Genomic DNA, 18291 nt, shown 5'->3' on the forward strand with positions numbered 1-18291 from the left:
GCCTGCACTGCTTCGTACCCCCGACCCACTGATGACGACTTACCTGGTTCCAGCTTTAAGTGGAACCACTTAACCCTAACCCACTAGAAAGGGCTCGATCGTCTCATTTTGACAGGAAGACAATCAGAGAAAAAGAAAACCTTTCTGAAGAGTATCCAGTCCTTGGTGAGGGTTAGGACTAGTCTCATTCTCGCTGTCCAGTTGGCGCTCACATAAAAGCCTGCTGTGAAAACGGCACCTAGGGCTGATGCCGACGTTAAAAACACGCGTGGAGTCGGGCAGCGAAATGGCGCAGCAGGCAGGACTTGCACCCAATCTTCTCTCGCCCCACTCCCGCCGCCCCTAACCACAAGGGGATGGACGAGACTCCAGCACTTGACTTCTATACATGCATATAACTTAGTCTAACGGGACATTCAATCTTTAACAACTCACAATAACCTAAACTGGGTAGGAACAGAGTTTCTGAAGATCTTTCTGCTCAGCGGCATTGGAACTGCGTGATGACAGGAACTGTCCCCATATTATGGGCTAAGCAGACCCGATTATTTCCGGATGCCCCAGGGCTGTGAGGGACTACAGCTTTGAAGTGACAGAAACTGGTGAGGTACACTGAGAGCGGCTCACACTATAGCAGCACTAATAATAGCTAAAAGGGAATACATTGTGTATCATGTACGTGATGCGACAGGCTGCGCCGCAACCGGCCCACCCAACATTCTTTGAAATGTCGGTGTATTGCACCAGAGCCCTGCAGGGAGACAGATTTGCCGCCCCACCTTACCTAAGCAAGAGATCACAAGCCATTAGTGGTTACAGCTCTTCCTTCGAGAACTGAAGTGGCTCTGAAAAGAGCCTTTGGGGTAAAGTCGTTCAATCACGTCTCGGCTGCGCTTCACTTGGAGCTGGTGTACTTGGTGACGGCCTTGGTGCCCTCCGACACGGCATGTTTAGCCAACTCCCCCGGCAGCAGCAGGCGCACGGCCGTCTGGATCTCCCGGGAAGTGATGGTGGAACGCTTGTTGTAATGCGCCAAGCGGGAAGCCTCGCCAGCGATGCGCTCGAAGATGTCGTTCACGAAGGAATTCATGATGCCCATGGCTTTGGACGAAATGCCCGTGTCCGGATGCACTTGCTTCAACACCTTGTACACGTAGACAGAGTAGCTCTCCTTACGGCTGCGCTTGCGCTTCTTGCCGTCTTTCTTCTGGACTTTTGTGACAGCTTTTTTCGAGCCCTTCTTTGGAGCAGGAGCGGATTTGGCCGGGTCCGGCATTTTCCTCCCCGTTCAAAGAAACACCACAAAATGGAAGAGGCGAAGACGGACTGTTGGAGGACGGCTGGTTATGCGCTACTTATAGAGCTTGTATGCAAATGAAGGCTCTTTCAGTACGACGTTTTTATTGGCTACTTTCCACTAGCGTTAGCGTCAAGGAGGCGGAGCCTACGCAAATAGATTCTGGCTGCGCGCTTTGGTGGTGATTAGAGGAAAGTCTTCCTAACCAATCGCAGCCTTGCATTTCATGCTGGCCGGTAAGAGCTGCAGCTCCCTTTCACCTGTTCTTTATCTGCCTTTCAGTGGCGAGTTCGTAAACACCAGGTTAGACAAGTTAACCTTTTTGGGCAGTCATGCTTGGTGGTTGAGATTAACTGATTAGCTCAGCTGTTTCCCTCCAATTCTTCCTGGATTTGGCCTACCCAAACTGAACAAACGTGGGGGGAACAGTTTTGAATTGGGGTCGCTTGCAGATGCTAGGTAACACATTTGGGAATATGCTTGAAACTTAGGTTCAGGTCTCGCCTGATCCCGAGTGCAAAGTTGGCACAGCTGCTCTTATGAGAACGTAGGTGGCTCTGAAAAGAGCCTTTTTACGTCGACTTTCTGGAAACGCAGCTCAGGCCCGCTCCCCGCGGATGCGGCGGGCCAGCTGGATGTCCTTGGGCATGATGGTGACGCGCTTGGCGTGGATGGCGCACAGGTTCGTGTCCTCGAACAGCCCCACCAGGTAGGCCTCGCTCGCCTCCTGCAGCGCCATGACGGCCGAGCTCTGGAAGCGCAGGTCGGTCTTGAAGTCCTGCGCGATCTCGCGCACCAGGCGCTGGAACGGCAGCTTGCGGATCAGCAGCTCGGTCGACTTCTGGTAGCGCCGGATCTCGCGCAGCGCCACGGTGCCGGGCCGGTAGCGGTGCGGCTTCTTCACGCCGCCCGTGGCCGGCGCGCTCTTGCGGGCAGCCTTGGTGGCCAGCTGCTTGCGCGGGGCCTTGCCGCCGGTGGACTTGCGGGCGGTCTGCTTCGTACGAGCCATGTTTTACGCGACTTTGGCTTACGGGCGCCTAGCGGCCATATTTATAGACTTATCTTCGTCTTGATTGGACCAGAAAAACAGGAGTTTGTGGACTTGGAGTCTGATTGGGTAGAATTCGATCCTAAGAATCGCAAGATGGTTACACTATCCCTTTTTTCCTGATTCCTTCTTCCTGAATTTACGGACCACTGAGTGTTTTGAAAAGATGGTTCTTTTCAGTTGATGTAACTTTTCCGAAAGCAGTGTATAGTGTTCCGCGCACTGTGAGCTGTAAGAGGTTCCCTCGGAAACAAGCGTGCCCCTTTCCTACACTGCGATTCAGTTTGTTGCAAATCACCAGTTACTGTAATTCTTCTGCCAGAGTTAGTGTTTATTTACCTCTGGCACTGTGTCCCGAGGTTTGGAAGCCTTTATAACCGTAGCTGAAGAATGACAACGCAATATGGTGAAAGGAACTAAAATCAAACTTACATTTTTATCTACTTCTAAACCCGACCAAAGCTGGCCTACATTAGCCACACACCCACGTTCTGTTTGCCCGCCCCTCCCCCGCCTTCCCTCCTCTCTAGTGTGCACCGTCCTCATCCCTACATTAAAGACCTATTAAGTCCTGCAGGTGAAATGAGTATATTTCAGAGAAGGATAAGATTAGAAAGTGTTAATAACCCCTTTCTAGTAGACAATAGTTACTAAATAATCAAGCCTTTTTCATCCAAGTGACACGTTAAAATAACTTTCAAATCAAAGATTTATTTATTGACGACTAAGGTGCTAACATTTTCATCCACAAAGATTAAATGTTTTATTATATTCTTCCCAAGAAGAGTGAAGTTTTTTTTTTAACCTTACAGCTATTTGACATGTTTTGGAAAGTGCATGTTATAATGGTTATATGCAGATGGGCTAACTAATATAAAACTTTAAATAGCATGTCTGATTTTTTTTTTTATTTCGAATAAGCGCCGGGCGGTGGTGGCACACACCTTTAGTTCCAGCACTCAGAAGTATGGATTAAATTTTGGGTTTGGGTTCAAGTGCCTCTGGAGTTATAATGGAACACCAACTGGGACAATTTAAGTTTTGATCTGTGGGTTGCTCAGGCTGTATACCTGATTTGCTTTTATTTTGTCTGGTCTGCAACCCAGGACCAAATTAAGAAATCACGGGAATTTGGGTTTCTTTCCTTACTCCATTTTCAGATGAACCAGTGCCTCTGGCATCCTCAAGGAGAACGGAAATCAGCACAGGTCTTCCTACTGTGCTGTGTTGTCTATAGGCAGTCACAGGTACTGCCTATAGACAACAGCTATATTTCTCTGGAATGTTCTAGAATCTAGTAATGTGTTACAATATTGCAGAGCTATATAAAGTGTTGTTGTTTTATTCCAATAGCTATCCTCATGAGACCTGAATAAATGTTAACAGATATTTTAAGGGCTTTTTTTTTTAATTGCAGGGTTTTTTTTTGTTTTTTGGTTTTTTTTTTTGTTTTTGTTTTTTGGGGTTTTTTTTGTTTTTTGCTTTGCTTTGCTTTAATTTTCATAGTTTCTTGGTTGGACCTGAATCTTACAAAGACAGATAGTCAAAACAATTTGTTTTCCTTTAAATATGTTGTTTTCGGGCTGGAGAGATGGCTCAGTGGTTAAGAGCTTTGCCTGCTCTTCCAAAGGTCCTGAGTTCAGTTCCCAGCAACCACATGGTGGCTCACAACCATCTGTAATGAGCTCTGGTGCCCTCTTCTGGCCTGCAGGATACACACAGACAGAACACTAAATACATAATAAATAAAATTTAAAAAAAAATATGTTGTTTTCTTTAAAATACATGCACTGAGCGGAGACATGAGAATTCTCCAGAGATGAGTGATATTCGAATGGGGTGGGCAGAATTCAGGGTCCTTGGAGGGGACAGGGAAAGGAAGAGGGACACATAGAAAACTCAAATGACTTTTTGAGAAAATAAATAGGCCTTAGAATAGATGGAGCCGGGATAGTCCTGAGACAATGTCTCTTAGGAATGACCTAAGGTCTCATCTCTGAAAAGAGAAAAATGGAGTTGCTCATCCCCCCCCTTCCAGGGGGGCGGGGTAATTTTCAGCAAACGGAATAAAATGCTGACTTCTTTTTCTTTTGCAGATTCTACTTTGAGACAGAGAAGGGATTTCAGGATCTCAACTCTTCAGTTCAAAATGATTCTCATGCCCAAAGTGGGCACATATTCTTCATCCCCTTCAAATCAGAAGAGGGCAGACATTGTCTCTGATCATGCGTAGGGCCCTGGGTACCAAGTTCCGTCAGCCTGGGCATGCGATTGTTTTGCAATTTGATCATGTCTTCCTTTTTTACTAGTGTCTAAAGGGTCAAATGCAGGCCTGTCCATTCATAAACATTGCTGAGGTTCTGCTGCACTTCGATTTACAAAAAAAGAATAAAAAGAAATCCCTCCCTATAAGGGGCATGGTGTGGAGCCGGTAAAATACAGAGGTGTGGAGTTAACACGTCATCCGGGAAATCAGAAAACAGCAAGTTGTTTCTCTGCCAGGAAGCTCCTGAACCGAAGCTCTGTGACTTCTAGGGTGCTGGTTGGGGCGTGTAGGAATGTCCGTGCAGTGACCCACAGAGGGACCCGTCAGTCAAGTACAAGTGTCTAGATTTACGGGGAAAGGGGCTAAGTCCCCCACCCCCTAAGCAACACATTTCACAGGCCTTAGGATTAAAACATTTGAGGTTATTTATTTATTTGTTGAGCTCTGAGCCTAACATGACTCAAAATCTCCGACATCTACCTACAAGCCTGGAACGAGAAAATACGGACAGGGGAAAAAAAACAATCAAGGCGCTCACCAGTACACGTAAGACAAGGAATAAAGGGCTTCTCCAAACAAACAAAACCACCCACCACAACTCTGATGCAGAATATTTTCTTATGATTCTTAATGGAGGGCCTTGGGAACGACAAACACGCCAGCAATCCAGACTCCAGCTCATTCCCTACGGCGTCACTCTGTGAAGCAGACACACGCTTGCAAAAGTGAATTTAGCCAGCTGCAGGGGGGCTCAGTCTGGAACCATTCCCCGCGGGAATCACGCGCACACCTCAAGGGACTGGTGCAAACGAACGTCGCGACTCTCCCAGACTCCGGTAGCCAGCAGGTCTTTGGGGAGAGGTGCGTGCGGACCCACTGATTGTGGCGAGAAAGCCCTGCAGCATCCTCAGACGGATTTTCCTAGGACCTAGTTTCCGCGTGAGCTGAGAACGGCCTATATCAACAAAACAGTGACTATTCAGAACCTCCCCTTCCATATTCCTGGCTCCGCAGCTTCCGGTTATGGTACCCGCACTACTGGAACTTCTTTTGCAGTGGTTTTATCTAAATGCAGCTCTGGGTCCTTCGATGCAGTTCTCTCCCCTTCGCATCTCTGAATTCCGTTTTTCTCCAGTCTTTTATTCTTTTAGCGCCCGTGTGGTCCAGAAGCCCACAAACTAGAAGAAACAGAGCCGTAAAAGACTGCGGCATCTCTAAATTTTATTTGGGATTCTGAATTATCCCAGGGACTACGGCATTACAATTTAGGGAAAATTAAAAAGAAAAAATAAAAAAAGAAAGGCAAGGCACTATGAGGGACCGGTAGAGGGCAGAGAAGAGAGAAGAAAAAACAGGAAAATGACGCAATAGCCAGAGCCGGGACTATTTAGAAAGGTTCCCGCCCGCGCGCTTTCGGTTTTCAATCTGGTCCGATCTTCTCATATATTAGAGGGACGCCACTTCCACTGCTTCACAAGCTAGTGTCTTGAGACTGCAGTCGCCATGTCTGGTAGAGGGAAGGGTGGAAAGGGTCTAGGCAAGGGTGGTGCCAAGCGCCATCGCAAGGTTCTTCGCGACAACATCCAGGGCATCACCAAGCCCGCCATCCGCCGCCTGGCCCGACGCGGTGGTGTCAAGCGCATCTCCGGCCTCATCTACGAGGAGACCCGCGGTGTGCTGAAGGTGTTCCTGGAGAACGTGATCCGGGACGCCGTCACCTACACTGAGCACGCTAAGCGCAAGACCGTCACCGCCATGGATGTGGTCTACGCGCTCAAGCGCCAGGGCCGCACCCTGTATGGCTTTGGGGGCTGAACTGCACCGCCACTTCCTCATCACCCATCCCTAACGGCCCTTTTTAGGGCCAACCACAGCCTCATCGGGAGAGCTGACACTTGACTATTGTAACCAAATTACGTTCGTAGCTCTAGACTCGGTAGGGGAAAAGACTCGTCAAAATGGAGTCACTGGGTTTGGAGTCTGGCTTTAATGTCGTTAAAGTCTGATTTCCCTTAGCGGTTAACATCCAGGGCAGGGCCTGCATACAGGCAGCTGTTTTGTCTGCAGCGACAGGATGAGGTGGCTGCAGGTAAGAGGTTAAGGATTTTTAGAGGCCTGTCGCCAGAACTGCCTTAGAAAAGGCCCCTCAGTTTAGGTAATGGTAGAAAATAGTGGATTTTCAGTAGAGTTAGCAGCTTTGCAAGTATACTAACTGTGAGGACTAGAGTCTCTATAGTTAAGCAAGGTCCACTTGTCCACTTTTTCTTGTAAAGCCGTTATGGCAGGAACTTCTAAGGAGCTGATGCAGAGGCAATTTCTGGTTTTTGTTTTGTATTTTCTTTTGCTTTGTTTTTAGACACAGGGTTTTTGTGTAGCCTTGGCACTTCTGGAAATCTTCCCGTAGACCAGGCTGGCCTTGAATTCACAGATCCACCTGTCTGCTTCCTGAGTTCTGATATAAAGGTGTGCACCACCACCGGCTTTGTACACAGGTTTGAGGAAAACCTGCACAGGACCTTTCCACAAAGAAAGCCATGGACAAGAGACCGAGGCGAACTATGAACTATAATATAACCTAGTGGCAGCCGCTCAGGTGTGTGGTATGTTGAGACCTCTTTAGGAAGATTTGTCAGAACATGTCCACCACCCATCAGTACAGAGGGAGCAGTTTAATTTTGATAAAGCCAAGAATGCAGTAAGCTATTCTCTACGCTTCTGTTATGCCCGCGTCATGAGCCCCCCAGAGACCACCAGGACTCCAAGTTCACTTAATACAGTGGTATATTATTTGTAGTTTAATAAACCTTGCCTGAAGACCAGAGGCAAAGCTAAAGCCACTAGAGATCAGGTATTGGTGACACACACCTTTAGTCCCAGGATTTGGGAGACAGAGTCAGACAGATCTCTGTAAATTCAAGGCCCCCATGGGCTACACAAGGTCAACACAGAAACAAGCCCAGGTGGTGGTGGCTCACCTTTAACCCAGGCCTTGGGAGTCGTGTGCCCTTCATCCCAGCACTAGAGGGAATATAAAATGAGGGGAGAGACTTAGTTTGCAGTAGCCCAACCTTGGTAGAGGCAAGATTTCTGTAGTGACTTGGCTGCTTTGCTTTTCTGGTTTTCAGGTTGAATCCCAATTTCTATCTCTGGGTTCTTATTATTCGTGCTACAACATGCAAACAGCAAAAATCCTTTACTACAGGCTCAAGCTCAGGCTCTCTGCTCCGCTCCAGCACAGCTAGACCAGGGGAGGCCTTGAGCTCAGCTATGGCAGGCACAGGGCTTTTAAGGAGGAAGGGATGGAGTGAGGGGGGTGGGGAGAACTCCGGGTTCAGATGGGGGTTGAACTCCTGGTTGGGCAGGAGTGAGGTAACAGAAGTCTTGTCAAACAGGGATTGGTACTGGCGTTGCTGCAAGGAAACTGGCAGCTTATGTAGAAGTTAGGTAACCTATCCTTAATTGTCTCAATTCTGATTGGTCTCCAGCGGGGTACAGTCTGTGGCTTTTCCTGGTTATGGTAGTGTTGAGGTCTAGTTCCAGGATTGGATTGTTAGTTTGCAGAATGCCAAGGCTGTGCTAATGTTGGGCCTCTCCACTTCTCTTTCCCTCCAGTCCAGATTTGGGTTGAGCATGTTATAGGCTGTGAGTTTTATTTTTATTTTAATTGTGCATTGATCTTTTACTTTGAAATATTATACAATCTCCATATTCAGTTACATGATCCTACATAAGGACTGAACTTCCAATTCGAGAAGCTGGATTTCAGTGTATACTACCTCAGGAGTGCTGTAAGGACCATCTTAGCCATGTGTTTGTAATGGTCACTTTAAAGAAAATACATTTTAGGTAACTAATGTGTGTGCCCTACAGACACACACACACACACACACACACACACACACACACACCACTAACAGTTCAAGGCGGCCCATATTGAGTAGAATGAGGAATGTAGATGATTTTCAGAAACTCAGAACTACAGAAATTACTATGTTTGGGGAAATTGGGGAAGCTTGGTGGTAGGGATAGTGTCTATGTCAGTCTTTGGCAAATCCAGAATGCCTTCCTTCATGAGAGAAATTCCCTGAGGGCTGGGGGCGGGGGCGGGGATAGCAAGGACAGCTTGTACGACGTTTGCGCAGTGGAAGAAACGGGCTCTCCTTCTAAGCCTCGCCCTCGATTTAGATTTACAGTTCTAGTTCAGATAATGAATGCTGTGACTCCGCCTGTTGGGGCCCTCCAGATGAAAACATCTGCTTCTCACTGAAGCGCTCTGAATCACTGAGTTACAAAGGTTTAAAGAGAACTAACTCAGCCACTAAAGGAAGCAGGAAACCTTTCTCTGATGAAGTTGGTGGTTCTGAAAGTGGGAATTTCAGTTCTAAGTGTGGATCACCTGAGCCTCGCTGCAGACCAACTGAACTGGAAACTCTGGGTGTTTGGCCCAGCAATTTGTGGCACAATGCCAAGCTCTCCAGGTGGTTCTAACCCACATTTAACAACCATGAACCCAGGTGACAGATGTTTTGGTTGTTATGGTGATGGCGCTGGGCACCACAGGCCAGGCATTCCAGCCAGTTCTCTATCACTAAATTAGAACCCCACCTCCAGATTTCCTTTAGAGAAAATACGCGGCACCCTGCTTGCCATAATATTAGATTTTGGTTTATTTGATGGAAAAGAAAGCAGACCCGAATCCTAATGTTAAGTAAAAGATACAGGTGGAAAAAGACCCAATTGCTTTAACCCTCAAGCAACCATCGAGGCCATAGAAATGAAAAGGGTACAGGCTTCTTTTATTAAGTATTACTGCTTTGTGCTTTTAATAGTGCAGTATTGAACTTTATAGTCAATGAGTAAGACTTTTTTTCTTCCCCAAATTTTCCAAGATCCAGCCTTTACACCATGGTTTATCTTTTGCCTTTTGAGAGAGGGTCTCCCTAGTAACCCCAGCTGTCTGGGAACTCTGTGTCGGCCAGGCTGGCCTGGACTGTTCCACTGACTCTGGAGTCACCTTTCACTGTTTTCCTTCTACCCCTTCCTTTGAAAGCCTCCACTCCATTGTAGCTGTTAATCTAGATGTTATTTATTTCTCTCTACTTGAGCCAAAAGACCCACGCTGACATTCAGACAGACTGCGACTAACCATGCTCATTTGTATGAATATACGGAGAATTGCTAGGAATAGTCAGAAAAATTTAACAACACTTTGTAAGTATTGGTATTTTTCTTCCTTGACTTTTTCTGAATTTTTTTTTAATTTCTTACAATACGCATGAATGGATTTCTTCACAAAATGATAGATTATTTGCTGCCTGAGGACAGCAGCCAAGGAAAATGGCCCCAGCATTGCTGTGAGCTCACCTGCAGCTCCTGTTCCAGGCCCTGAAGCTATCAAAGGTCATAGATTCATCAGCTTTGTTTAGTTTTTACCTTAATATCACTGTGCTGGCTAGTTTTAACTTAATACACGCTTTAGTCATCTGAGAGGAAGGAACCTCAATAGAGAAAATGCCTCCATAAGATTGTGCTGTGGGCAACCCTGTAGGGCTTTTTCTTAATTAGTGATTGATGGGGAGGGCACAGCCCATTGTGGACGGGATCTCCCCGGGGCTGGTAGTCTTGGCTTCTGTAAGAAATAAGATTGAGCCAGGCAGAAGTGGCGCACGCCTTTAATTCCCAGCACTTGGGAGGCAGAGGCAGGCAGATCTACAAAGTGAGTTCTAGGGCAGTTAGGATTGTTACACAGAAAAACCCATCTTCAAAAATAAATGAAAAAAAGAAGTGAGTAACCCAGAAAGCAGCACTCCTCCATGGCCTCTGCATCCGCTCCTGTCTCTAGGTCCCTGCCCTGTTGAGTTTCTACCTCCCTTGCTTTCAGTGATTAACTGTTACATGGAAGTAATATATACAACAAACCCCCTCCTCCCCAAGATACTTTTGATCGTGGTGTTTCATCACAGCAATAGGAACCCTAATTAACCCAAGCCACTTTCCTCCCTTCCCCTCATGCTCTGAGCTTCTACATGCTTCAGAGTGAAGAGGTTCTGTGGCTGTTTTCCCCTCCCCCACACAATCCACTGTGAACTGAAGACTGAGATTGGGCCTCCTGCCTCAGGAGTTCCTTCCGGTTCTGTTCACAACCTCTTTCACTTATAAGTCTTTTTGCTGTTATTGTTTTTGTTTTCCAGACAGGGTATCTCTGTCTGGCTGTCCTGAAACTAGCTCTGTAGATCAGTTTGACCTCAAATTCACAGAGATCCTCCTGCCTCTACCTCCCAAGTGCTGGGATTAAAGGCGTGCGCCACCACCCGGTTTATACTTTAAAATTATATAAAAAGAATTTTTAAAATTAAAACATTGTTTTTAATGTTGATCTCATTCCACCAATTTCCTGCTCCCCTCCGTAAGGTGGACCAGCTTGCCAATGTGGTCCAGCTTGTCTTGAATTTGTAATCTTCCTGCTTTGGCTTCCAGAGAACTGGGATTACAACTACATTCAGCCCGGAACTGTTGTTGTTTGTTTTTATCCAGGATAATCAGGGCAGGATTCAAATCGGACAGGTATCTGGAGGCAGGAACTTAAGCAGAAGCCATGAAAACTTACTGGCTGTGTAAGACTTTAACACAATTCTGAAGCCATTTCTGATAATTCTGAAGCCATTTCTGACAATTCTGAATCCTCTCAGCCTCTGTGCCATAGTGCTTCCCCTCCTCCCCTGGGAACCAAGGACCTAACAGCTACACTCGCACGTACTCAGTTCCTGAACAATTACCCATATACGTGTGTTTTGATTCAGTCCCCTGGGAAACGGGGTCAAAATTACCTCTTACCTCATCTGATCTGGCAACAGCTCTCCAGCCCGTTATTGGTAATTGCCCTTTTGAATAAGCCAATCACAACCCCCCTGCTTCTGTGGCCTTCTCCTTTAAAAGTAGCCTGTGCCAGCTATTCGAGGTCTTTCAGCTTCCCGAATGCTGAGGGACCCTGTCATGACAGAATTAATAAAATCCTCATGCTTTTGCATCGGCTGTGGTGTGTTAGGTGGTCTCTGGGGGCGACTCCTCCTCGGTGTTTGGACGCTAGAGTCCAACAGCTGCCTTCCCAAAGATTTTTCAGCCTGCATTCTTATACCCCGGACCACCTGCCCAGGGATGGCATTACCTACTACTGATTGGGTCCTCCAAATAATCAAGAAAACACACTACAGACTTGCCTACATACAGGCCAATACAATGGAAGCATTTCTTGATTAAGACTCCTTCTTCCCAGATGGCCCTAGCTTGTGTCAAGTTGGCACAAAACCTAGACAGCACAGGAGACAATTAGGTCATGAGAGCAGAGCCGTCACCAATGGGATTAGCCAATGAACTGTTCCCCCTCCCACCGTGTCCAGGATGCATTTAAAGGACCACTTCTGAGAAAGGCCCTCCCCAGACCTAAGTCTGCCAGCACCTGGGCCTCCCAGTTTACAGAACAGCCCAGATGGAAGACAGGATGAAGATTTCATGTGTCCTTTCTCTTGGTGAGGATTACCCACACTGTCTCTAGCATCTCAGCACCTTTATTGTGTCTTCTGATAAACTTGCATGAGAGTTTCTTTAGGGTAACCATCCAGGAATAGAATTTCTGGTTCCTTAAACTATGTAAACTTGTATTAAGTAGTGGCAGCCAGGTGATGGCACATGCCTTTAATCCCAGCACCAGGCAGGCAGAGGCAGGTGGATATCTGTGAGTTCAAGGCCAGCCTGGTCTACAAGAACTAGTTACAGGACAGGTTCCAAAGCTACAGAGAAACCCTGTCTCAAAACAAAAACACAAAACAAAACAAGAAGCAGTGGCTACCTTGCATGATGGCTGCCTTAGCCCCACATGCTACCAGGACAGCATCGAGCACCTAGCCACTTGGGGGACCTGTGGAGTGGTCTTATGGCCCAATGCCCACTGCTGCCACTTAGGGACCTGCAGCATTTTTACTTAAACCATAACAAATAAGTAAGACTACGTCTCTGTGTGTGATTTACTTGGGAGTTAGGTGGTGCCCCCCAACCCCCCAAAAAAGCCAAAAGAGTCAAAGAGTAAACAACAACAACAAATCAGTACAAAGAAAGAGCAAAACACAAGACCCTGGCTCCTGGGCTGCAGAGGCACAGTTTCTGTCTCAGCAGGAATGAAACAGTCTTTTCCTCTCGAAGCCCTGGGAAACCAAATGAGCTTAGGGAAAGCCAGCTGCAGAGCACTCAGGACCACAGACGTGTCTAGAGCACAAACTGCTCATATACTTCAAATTATCCACAAACTGTTTTGGTATCTTTTTTTTCATGACAGTCATAATCAAGATTTACAATGATACTTATGGCTGGTGGGTGGTTAGTCTTTATTGTCAAACTGACTGGAATTCAAACAAGCTAGGAGACACCATGATTCATCAGGGAGATTCCTAACTGAGGAGGAAGCCCACTTCCGAATGTCAGCAGTATGTCCAGTGGCCCTGGGTCCCAAGCTAGACCAGTGAGCAGAGCATGGGCAGCTAACTGCTGCTTGACCATTGCTGCAGTGTGGTCAATGGCCACCACCCTCACTGCCAGCCCTTCACCACACCCCTTCTGGGCACTGTTTGATTTTGGTTTTTGAGAAATAGCTCTGTGTAGCCCTGGCTGTCCTTGTATTTACTATGTAAATCAGACTGGCCTCAAACTCAGGGGTCCCCCTGCCTTAGCCTCCAGAGTGCTAGGATTAAGGCTTTGTATGTCTGTCACAACTGACTTCCCTGTGCCCTCTTAACCAAAAGAACTCCACCTTCACTTGAATTGCTTCTGTTGGGCATTTCTCAGGGCAACAAGAAAAGTTAGTAATACACTTCTGATGTCATTAATGTTAACGATGCCATTAGTGCCATTACTGGAATCAAGGATTCAGGGAAACCGCCACACTGAATCACTCCGTGGGTAGAGAGGTTTATTCGGGATCAAACTATAAGATTATCTCTTGCCAGGTAGACAGAGAGGAGAGCAAAATGGTGGAAAAGCAGACTTTATGATTGTTACCAGGGTGGGGTCTCTCAGCCTTTACAAACTGTTGGGTGATGTTTTGTTTTCGCTCTGACGAATCAGGCTTGCCTGGAGATGGGAGGGTGGAGCCAGCCTCTAGTTAACCTTGGCGGCCAGGCAGTGGTGACTCAGACCTTTAATCCCAGCACTGGGAGTGGAGACAGGAAGTGATAAGGCGGGGCAGAGACAGGCTCTTGCCCCTTCTGGACACCGGAAAGAATCAAATTAATTAGATTAAAGCTTCAACAAGCTGTTTGGATTAATTGGGAACTAGATGCCTTTGCCTGAGGTAGTTGACCTTTGGGATGGATTAAGGGAGGTTCCTGGCCTACAAACCTGCTTTTGTGTCTGTTTACCCAGGCCAAAGTCCTTCTGTTTAGGCTATTGTCACCGACACTGCCATTCTGGGGGGCCATGTTGGATGTAACAATTACCACATGAGAGCCTTTGTTTTAAGCATTTTTGTGCAAACTAAATTATCATTTTTTTTTTTGATTTTTCGAGACAGTGTTTCTCCGTAGCTTTTTGGTTCCTTGTCCTGGAACTAGCTCTTGTAGACCAGGCTGGCCTCGAACTCCCAGAGATCCGCCTGCCTCTGCCTCCCGAGTGCTGGGATTAAAGGCGTGCGCCACTACTGCCCGGCTAAACTAAATTATCTTCATTCTTAACAGAAAGCAATGTGGATACAAGTCTATTCGGGACAAAGAAATGAAGACCCACATCTTTTCTTGTGGTCCTTCTCTAGTAAAGAGTCTGGAGTTGAAGGGCTGTAGAGAAGGTTCACCGTGGGTTTAGAGCACTGGCTGCTCTTCCGTGGTGCTCAGATCAATTCCCTCACAGCCATCTGGAATGCGTCTGGTGCCCTCTTCTGGCCTGCAGGCATTTGTGCAAGCAGAACACTGTACATAATTAAAAAAACAAAAACAAAAACAAAAGGTCTGGAGTTTGGTCCTACCTTCCCATGGGCCTTAAGTCCCAACTCATAGCAAAAGGATTTTGGGTTTTTTTGTGTGGGGGGGGATATGGTGTTTTGCCTGCATGTGTGTCTGTGTGAAGGTGTTGGATCCCCTGGACCAGGAGTTACAGACAGTTGTGAGCTGCCATTTGAGCGCTGGAAGTTGAAACTGGAAGAGCAGACAGTGATCTTAACCACCGAGCCATCTCTTCAGTCTGTAACAAGGCTTCTAAAGCTTGTGTCCCACTCCATCTCCTGTCCATCTTCCTTCCTCCCTGCCAGTCTTTGCTGATACTTTTGGGAAGTCCCATCCTGAGCTCCACCCACATTCCAAAGAAATTTCAGTAGGACCCCATCCTTAAGAGGCCTTACCTTTGGTCATCAGCCTTCAGAGAGTGCTCATGGGGGTGAGCTAGTAGGGGTACAGCTGTCAGGATTCTCAATTATTCTATCTGGAAACAAGCTAATGACGTCACTTTGGGGGGCTTCTCAGACATTGCTTATGAGAAGTTTTCTGCTTCCTTGATTTGGGACCTGCTTCAAGGATCTTAAAAGATCTTCCCAGAATTCCAGTCCAGAGTTAATTGCTCTTAACTCCAAAAAACCTGGCTCCTTAAAGCCCGCCCAGTGCAAAGATGGATCAGGCAAATCAAGTCCATCAGTAACCCTTTCCTGTGGTGTCCCAGACACTGCCTAGGTGTTATTCCGTGAAGAATATTGCTGGTCCCAGGCTGAGGGCAGAGAAAGAGAGGAGATATTAGAAAGTGGAGGAAAGGACGACCCAAAGAGAAACCAAAGAGGGAAAAGGAAGAGAAGACGTGTAGGGACGGATCTTGAAGATGAGCTTGCCAAAGGAGGGCGTCTTGGACAGAAGAAACAGAACATGAAGATACTGTTCTTGCAGGTGCTGCATGAGGCCAGAACACATTTGTTCAGCCAAAAAATAAGCCTAGGAAGCAACAGAAAACCCTAGGAAATAGATGTGGGATAAAAAATAGTTCCTGTAGCCAGGTGGTGGTGGCGGCCCACTGTTAACCCCAGTAGTCCCAGCAGAGGCAAGGGACCTCTATTAGTTCAAGGCCAGCCTGGTCTACAGAGCAAGGCTACAAAGAGAAACTGTTTCTAAAATCAAAACAACAAAATAGTTACTGCAGGGCAGGGTGGGGTGGGGCTGGAGAGATGGGTCAGGGGTTAAGAGCTGGTTGCTCTTCTAGAGGAACTGAGTTCAATTCCCAGCAACCACAGCAACCACATGGTGGCTCACAACCATCTGTAGTGAGATCAGATGCCCTCTTCTCGCCTACAGGTATGCATGCAGACAGAAACACTGTATACATAATAAATTTTTTTTTCCCCCGAAACAGGGTTTCTCTGTAGCTTTGGAGCCTGTCCTGGAACTCCCTTTGTAGACCAGGCTGGCCTCGAACTCCCAGAGATCCACCTGCCTCTGCCTTCCGAGTGCTGGGATTACAGGCGTGCGCCACCACCACCCGGCTACATAATAAATCTTTAAAAAAGTTAGTTATGTGGCTGAAAAAGTGTTTCAGCAGTTAAGAGCACAGGCTGCTCTTGCAGAGGGCCCTGGTTCAATTCCCAGCACCCACATGGTGTCTATAATGCCAGTTTCAAGGGATCCATCAGCCTCTTGAACTCCTCAGGCATCAGGAAGGCTCACAGTACATGTGCACACATACATGTATGTGGACAAAACACTCATAAAATAAATCTAAATTTAAAAATGTAGATGCGGCTCCTCCTGCTAATTTAGCGAGCGGCAGAGAGGGTGTCCTGAACGTGTAAGCTGCTTGGACCAGGGCTGCTGAGGGGTCAGTTAAGGCACAGGTCCCGGACAGATGAATAGTGATGAGGACAAGGAACTTCTAACAGATGAGAGGGAGAAAGGAAAGCTACCTAGCAGTAGTGTAGGCACCTGAGAAGGAACAAACAGGGTTGAGGGGCAATGTTATGATCTGGAAACATGAAAGGACTTAGAAATTCTGGTGTGTGCCGCTCACAAGGTGGAGCATGGAGGACAAGGAACATTAAGATGGAGGAAGGCAGAGTTCTTTGTAGTGGTCGGCCTTCTGTTTTGCTCTACACTCAACGCCTGTATCTCATCATCCTACTAATTAAACCCGAAACAAATGTCCACCTGAAAGTAGATAGTGGTTTAGGTTTAAAGTAAAATTTTAGTAAAATTATGCTGATAGATATGATCTCCAAAGCAAATTTAAGACTGAAAGCGTATTTGTTCTAAGAACAAGCTACTGGGTTACTTCAACAAGTGTTCTGGGAAACTTCCTCCAAAGAACCCTTAAAGGGCCACAAGTGCAACAACTGAGAAAATTAAACAGCAGCCATAGATGCTCCCCGACCATCCCGAAACAGACCTCTCCCCATGACCATAGTAGACAAGGACAGAAAGTCGAACAGCTCCTTCGGGCGCACGTGGTGGCTCTGAAAAGAGCCTTTGGTGGGATGGAACCGACGCGTGGCGCTCAGGCCCGCTCCCCGCGGATGCGGCGGGCCAGCTGGATGTCCTTGGGCATGATGGTGACGCGCTTGGCGTGGATGGCGCACAGGTTCGTGTCCTCGAACAGCCCCACCAGGTAGGCCTCGCTCGCCTCCTGCAGCGCCATGACGGCCGAGCTCTGGAAGCGCAGGTCGGTCTTGAAGTCCTGCGCGATCTCGCGCACCAAGCGCTGGAACGGCAGCTTGCGGATCAGCAGCTCGGTCGACTTCTGGTAGCGCCGGATCTCGCGCAGCGCCACGGTGCCGGGCCGGTAGCGGTGCGGCTTCTTCACGCCGCCCGTGGCCGGCGCGCTCTTGCGGGCAGCCTTGGTGGCCAGCTGCTTGCGCGGGGCCTTGCCGCCGGTGGACTTGCGGGCGGTCTGCTTCGTGCGGGCCATGACGGGAACGGAACACAACGAGACGAGAAGCGCGGAGACCTGAGCAGGGAACGACCCGGCCGACTTTATAGGCGCAGTCTTCCCCGCGGCGGGGCGGAGACAGCGACTTGAAAGTCCCGCGCTGCCGGGCCATTGGCCGTGGCGTCACCGGCCCCGGGCCGGCCCATTGGCTGGGGCTGCCCCGCCCCTGGTCGCCCCGCTGCCTTGTCCAGCCCTGCGGCCAGCTGACTGGCCAACGCTCCCCGCGGGGACAGGGGGACACCTCTGTTGGCTGCAAATCCCAACTCTGGACGTCTCTTCCAGAGAGGCGCGCGAGCTCACCCGTCCGCCCGCCGTCCAAAGTCCCAGAGCTAATAATGTTCAGTGTCGCCCAGTGATCGCCCCATCGCGATCCCGAGAGCTGGCCGCGCCCCGTCGTCCCGATACACGTCCCTCTTGTAGACTTTGCCGGGGGATCGGGCGAGAGCGGGGCTGGTTGTGCTTTGCGTCTGCCCTGGGCTCGACGTCGGGGTTAAGTCCTAAACCCGGGGGAGGGGCAGGAAGCGTTCAGGAGACTGGGGCGGGAAGCAGCGCGCGGGACAAGTTATGCAGGGTGGATGTGTAGGACCGACATATGGCGCCAAGTGCTTAGGACAGTGCGGGGTTCGCTCCGGGACAGGAGCACTTAGGGTGACCGCACAGAAGACCACCTGGGGGACCTCGGACACAGTGGGAAGGGCGCTGGGGACGCCTAAAGCGAGTGGCCCACGCTACATCCTACACTTT

General features: G+C 48.3%; 4 protein-coding genes across 4 annotated transcripts; 1 reads left to right on the forward strand and 3 right to left on the reverse strand.

Annotated features, from left to right (window-relative positions):
- Window positions 1–806: 806 nt before the first annotated feature.
- Window positions 807–1315, reverse strand: LOC142853307 (histone H2B type 2-F). Its single transcript, XM_075978085.1, has one exon. It carries the CDS (start codon window positions 1274–1276, stop codon window positions 896–898), a length of 381 nt encoding a protein of 126 aa, XP_075834200.1. The 5' UTR covers window positions 1277–1315; the 3' UTR covers window positions 807–895.
- A 526-nt stretch (window positions 1316–1841) lies between these two features.
- LOC142853309 (histone H4) lies at window positions 1842–6482 on the forward strand. The gene is made up of 2 exons (XM_075978087.1): window positions 1842–1979; window positions 4442–6482. The coding sequence occupies exon 2, from the start codon at window positions 6115–6117 to the stop codon at window positions 6424–6426; it is 312 nt and encodes a 103-aa protein (XP_075834202.1). The 5' UTR covers window positions 1842–1979; window positions 4442–6114; the 3' UTR covers window positions 6427–6482.
- On the reverse strand, window positions 1846–2306 carry LOC142853308 (histone H3). Its single transcript, XM_075978086.1, has one exon. The coding sequence runs from the start codon at window positions 2304–2306 to the stop codon at window positions 1896–1898; it is 411 nt and encodes a 136-aa protein (XP_075834201.1). The 3' UTR covers window positions 1846–1895.
- Window positions 6483–14213: 7731 nt separating the features above from the next.
- On the reverse strand, window positions 14214–18256 carry LOC142853311 (histone H3). The gene is made up of 2 exons (XM_075978089.1): window positions 16108–18256; window positions 14214–15944 (listed from the first exon to the last, which is right to left on the reverse strand). The coding sequence occupies exon 1, from the start codon at window positions 17524–17526 to the stop codon at window positions 17116–17118; it is 411 nt and encodes a 136-aa protein (XP_075834204.1). The 5' UTR covers window positions 17527–18256; the 3' UTR covers window positions 14214–15944; window positions 16108–17115.
- Window positions 18257–18291: the final 35 nt, after the last annotated feature.

The sequence above is a fragment of the Microtus pennsylvanicus genome, chromosome 7 (genome assembly GCF_037038515.1).
Source record: "Microtus pennsylvanicus isolate mMicPen1 chromosome 7, mMicPen1.hap1, whole genome shotgun sequence".
NCBI classification, from domain to species: Eukaryota; Metazoa; Chordata; class Mammalia; order Rodentia; family Cricetidae; genus Microtus; species Microtus pennsylvanicus.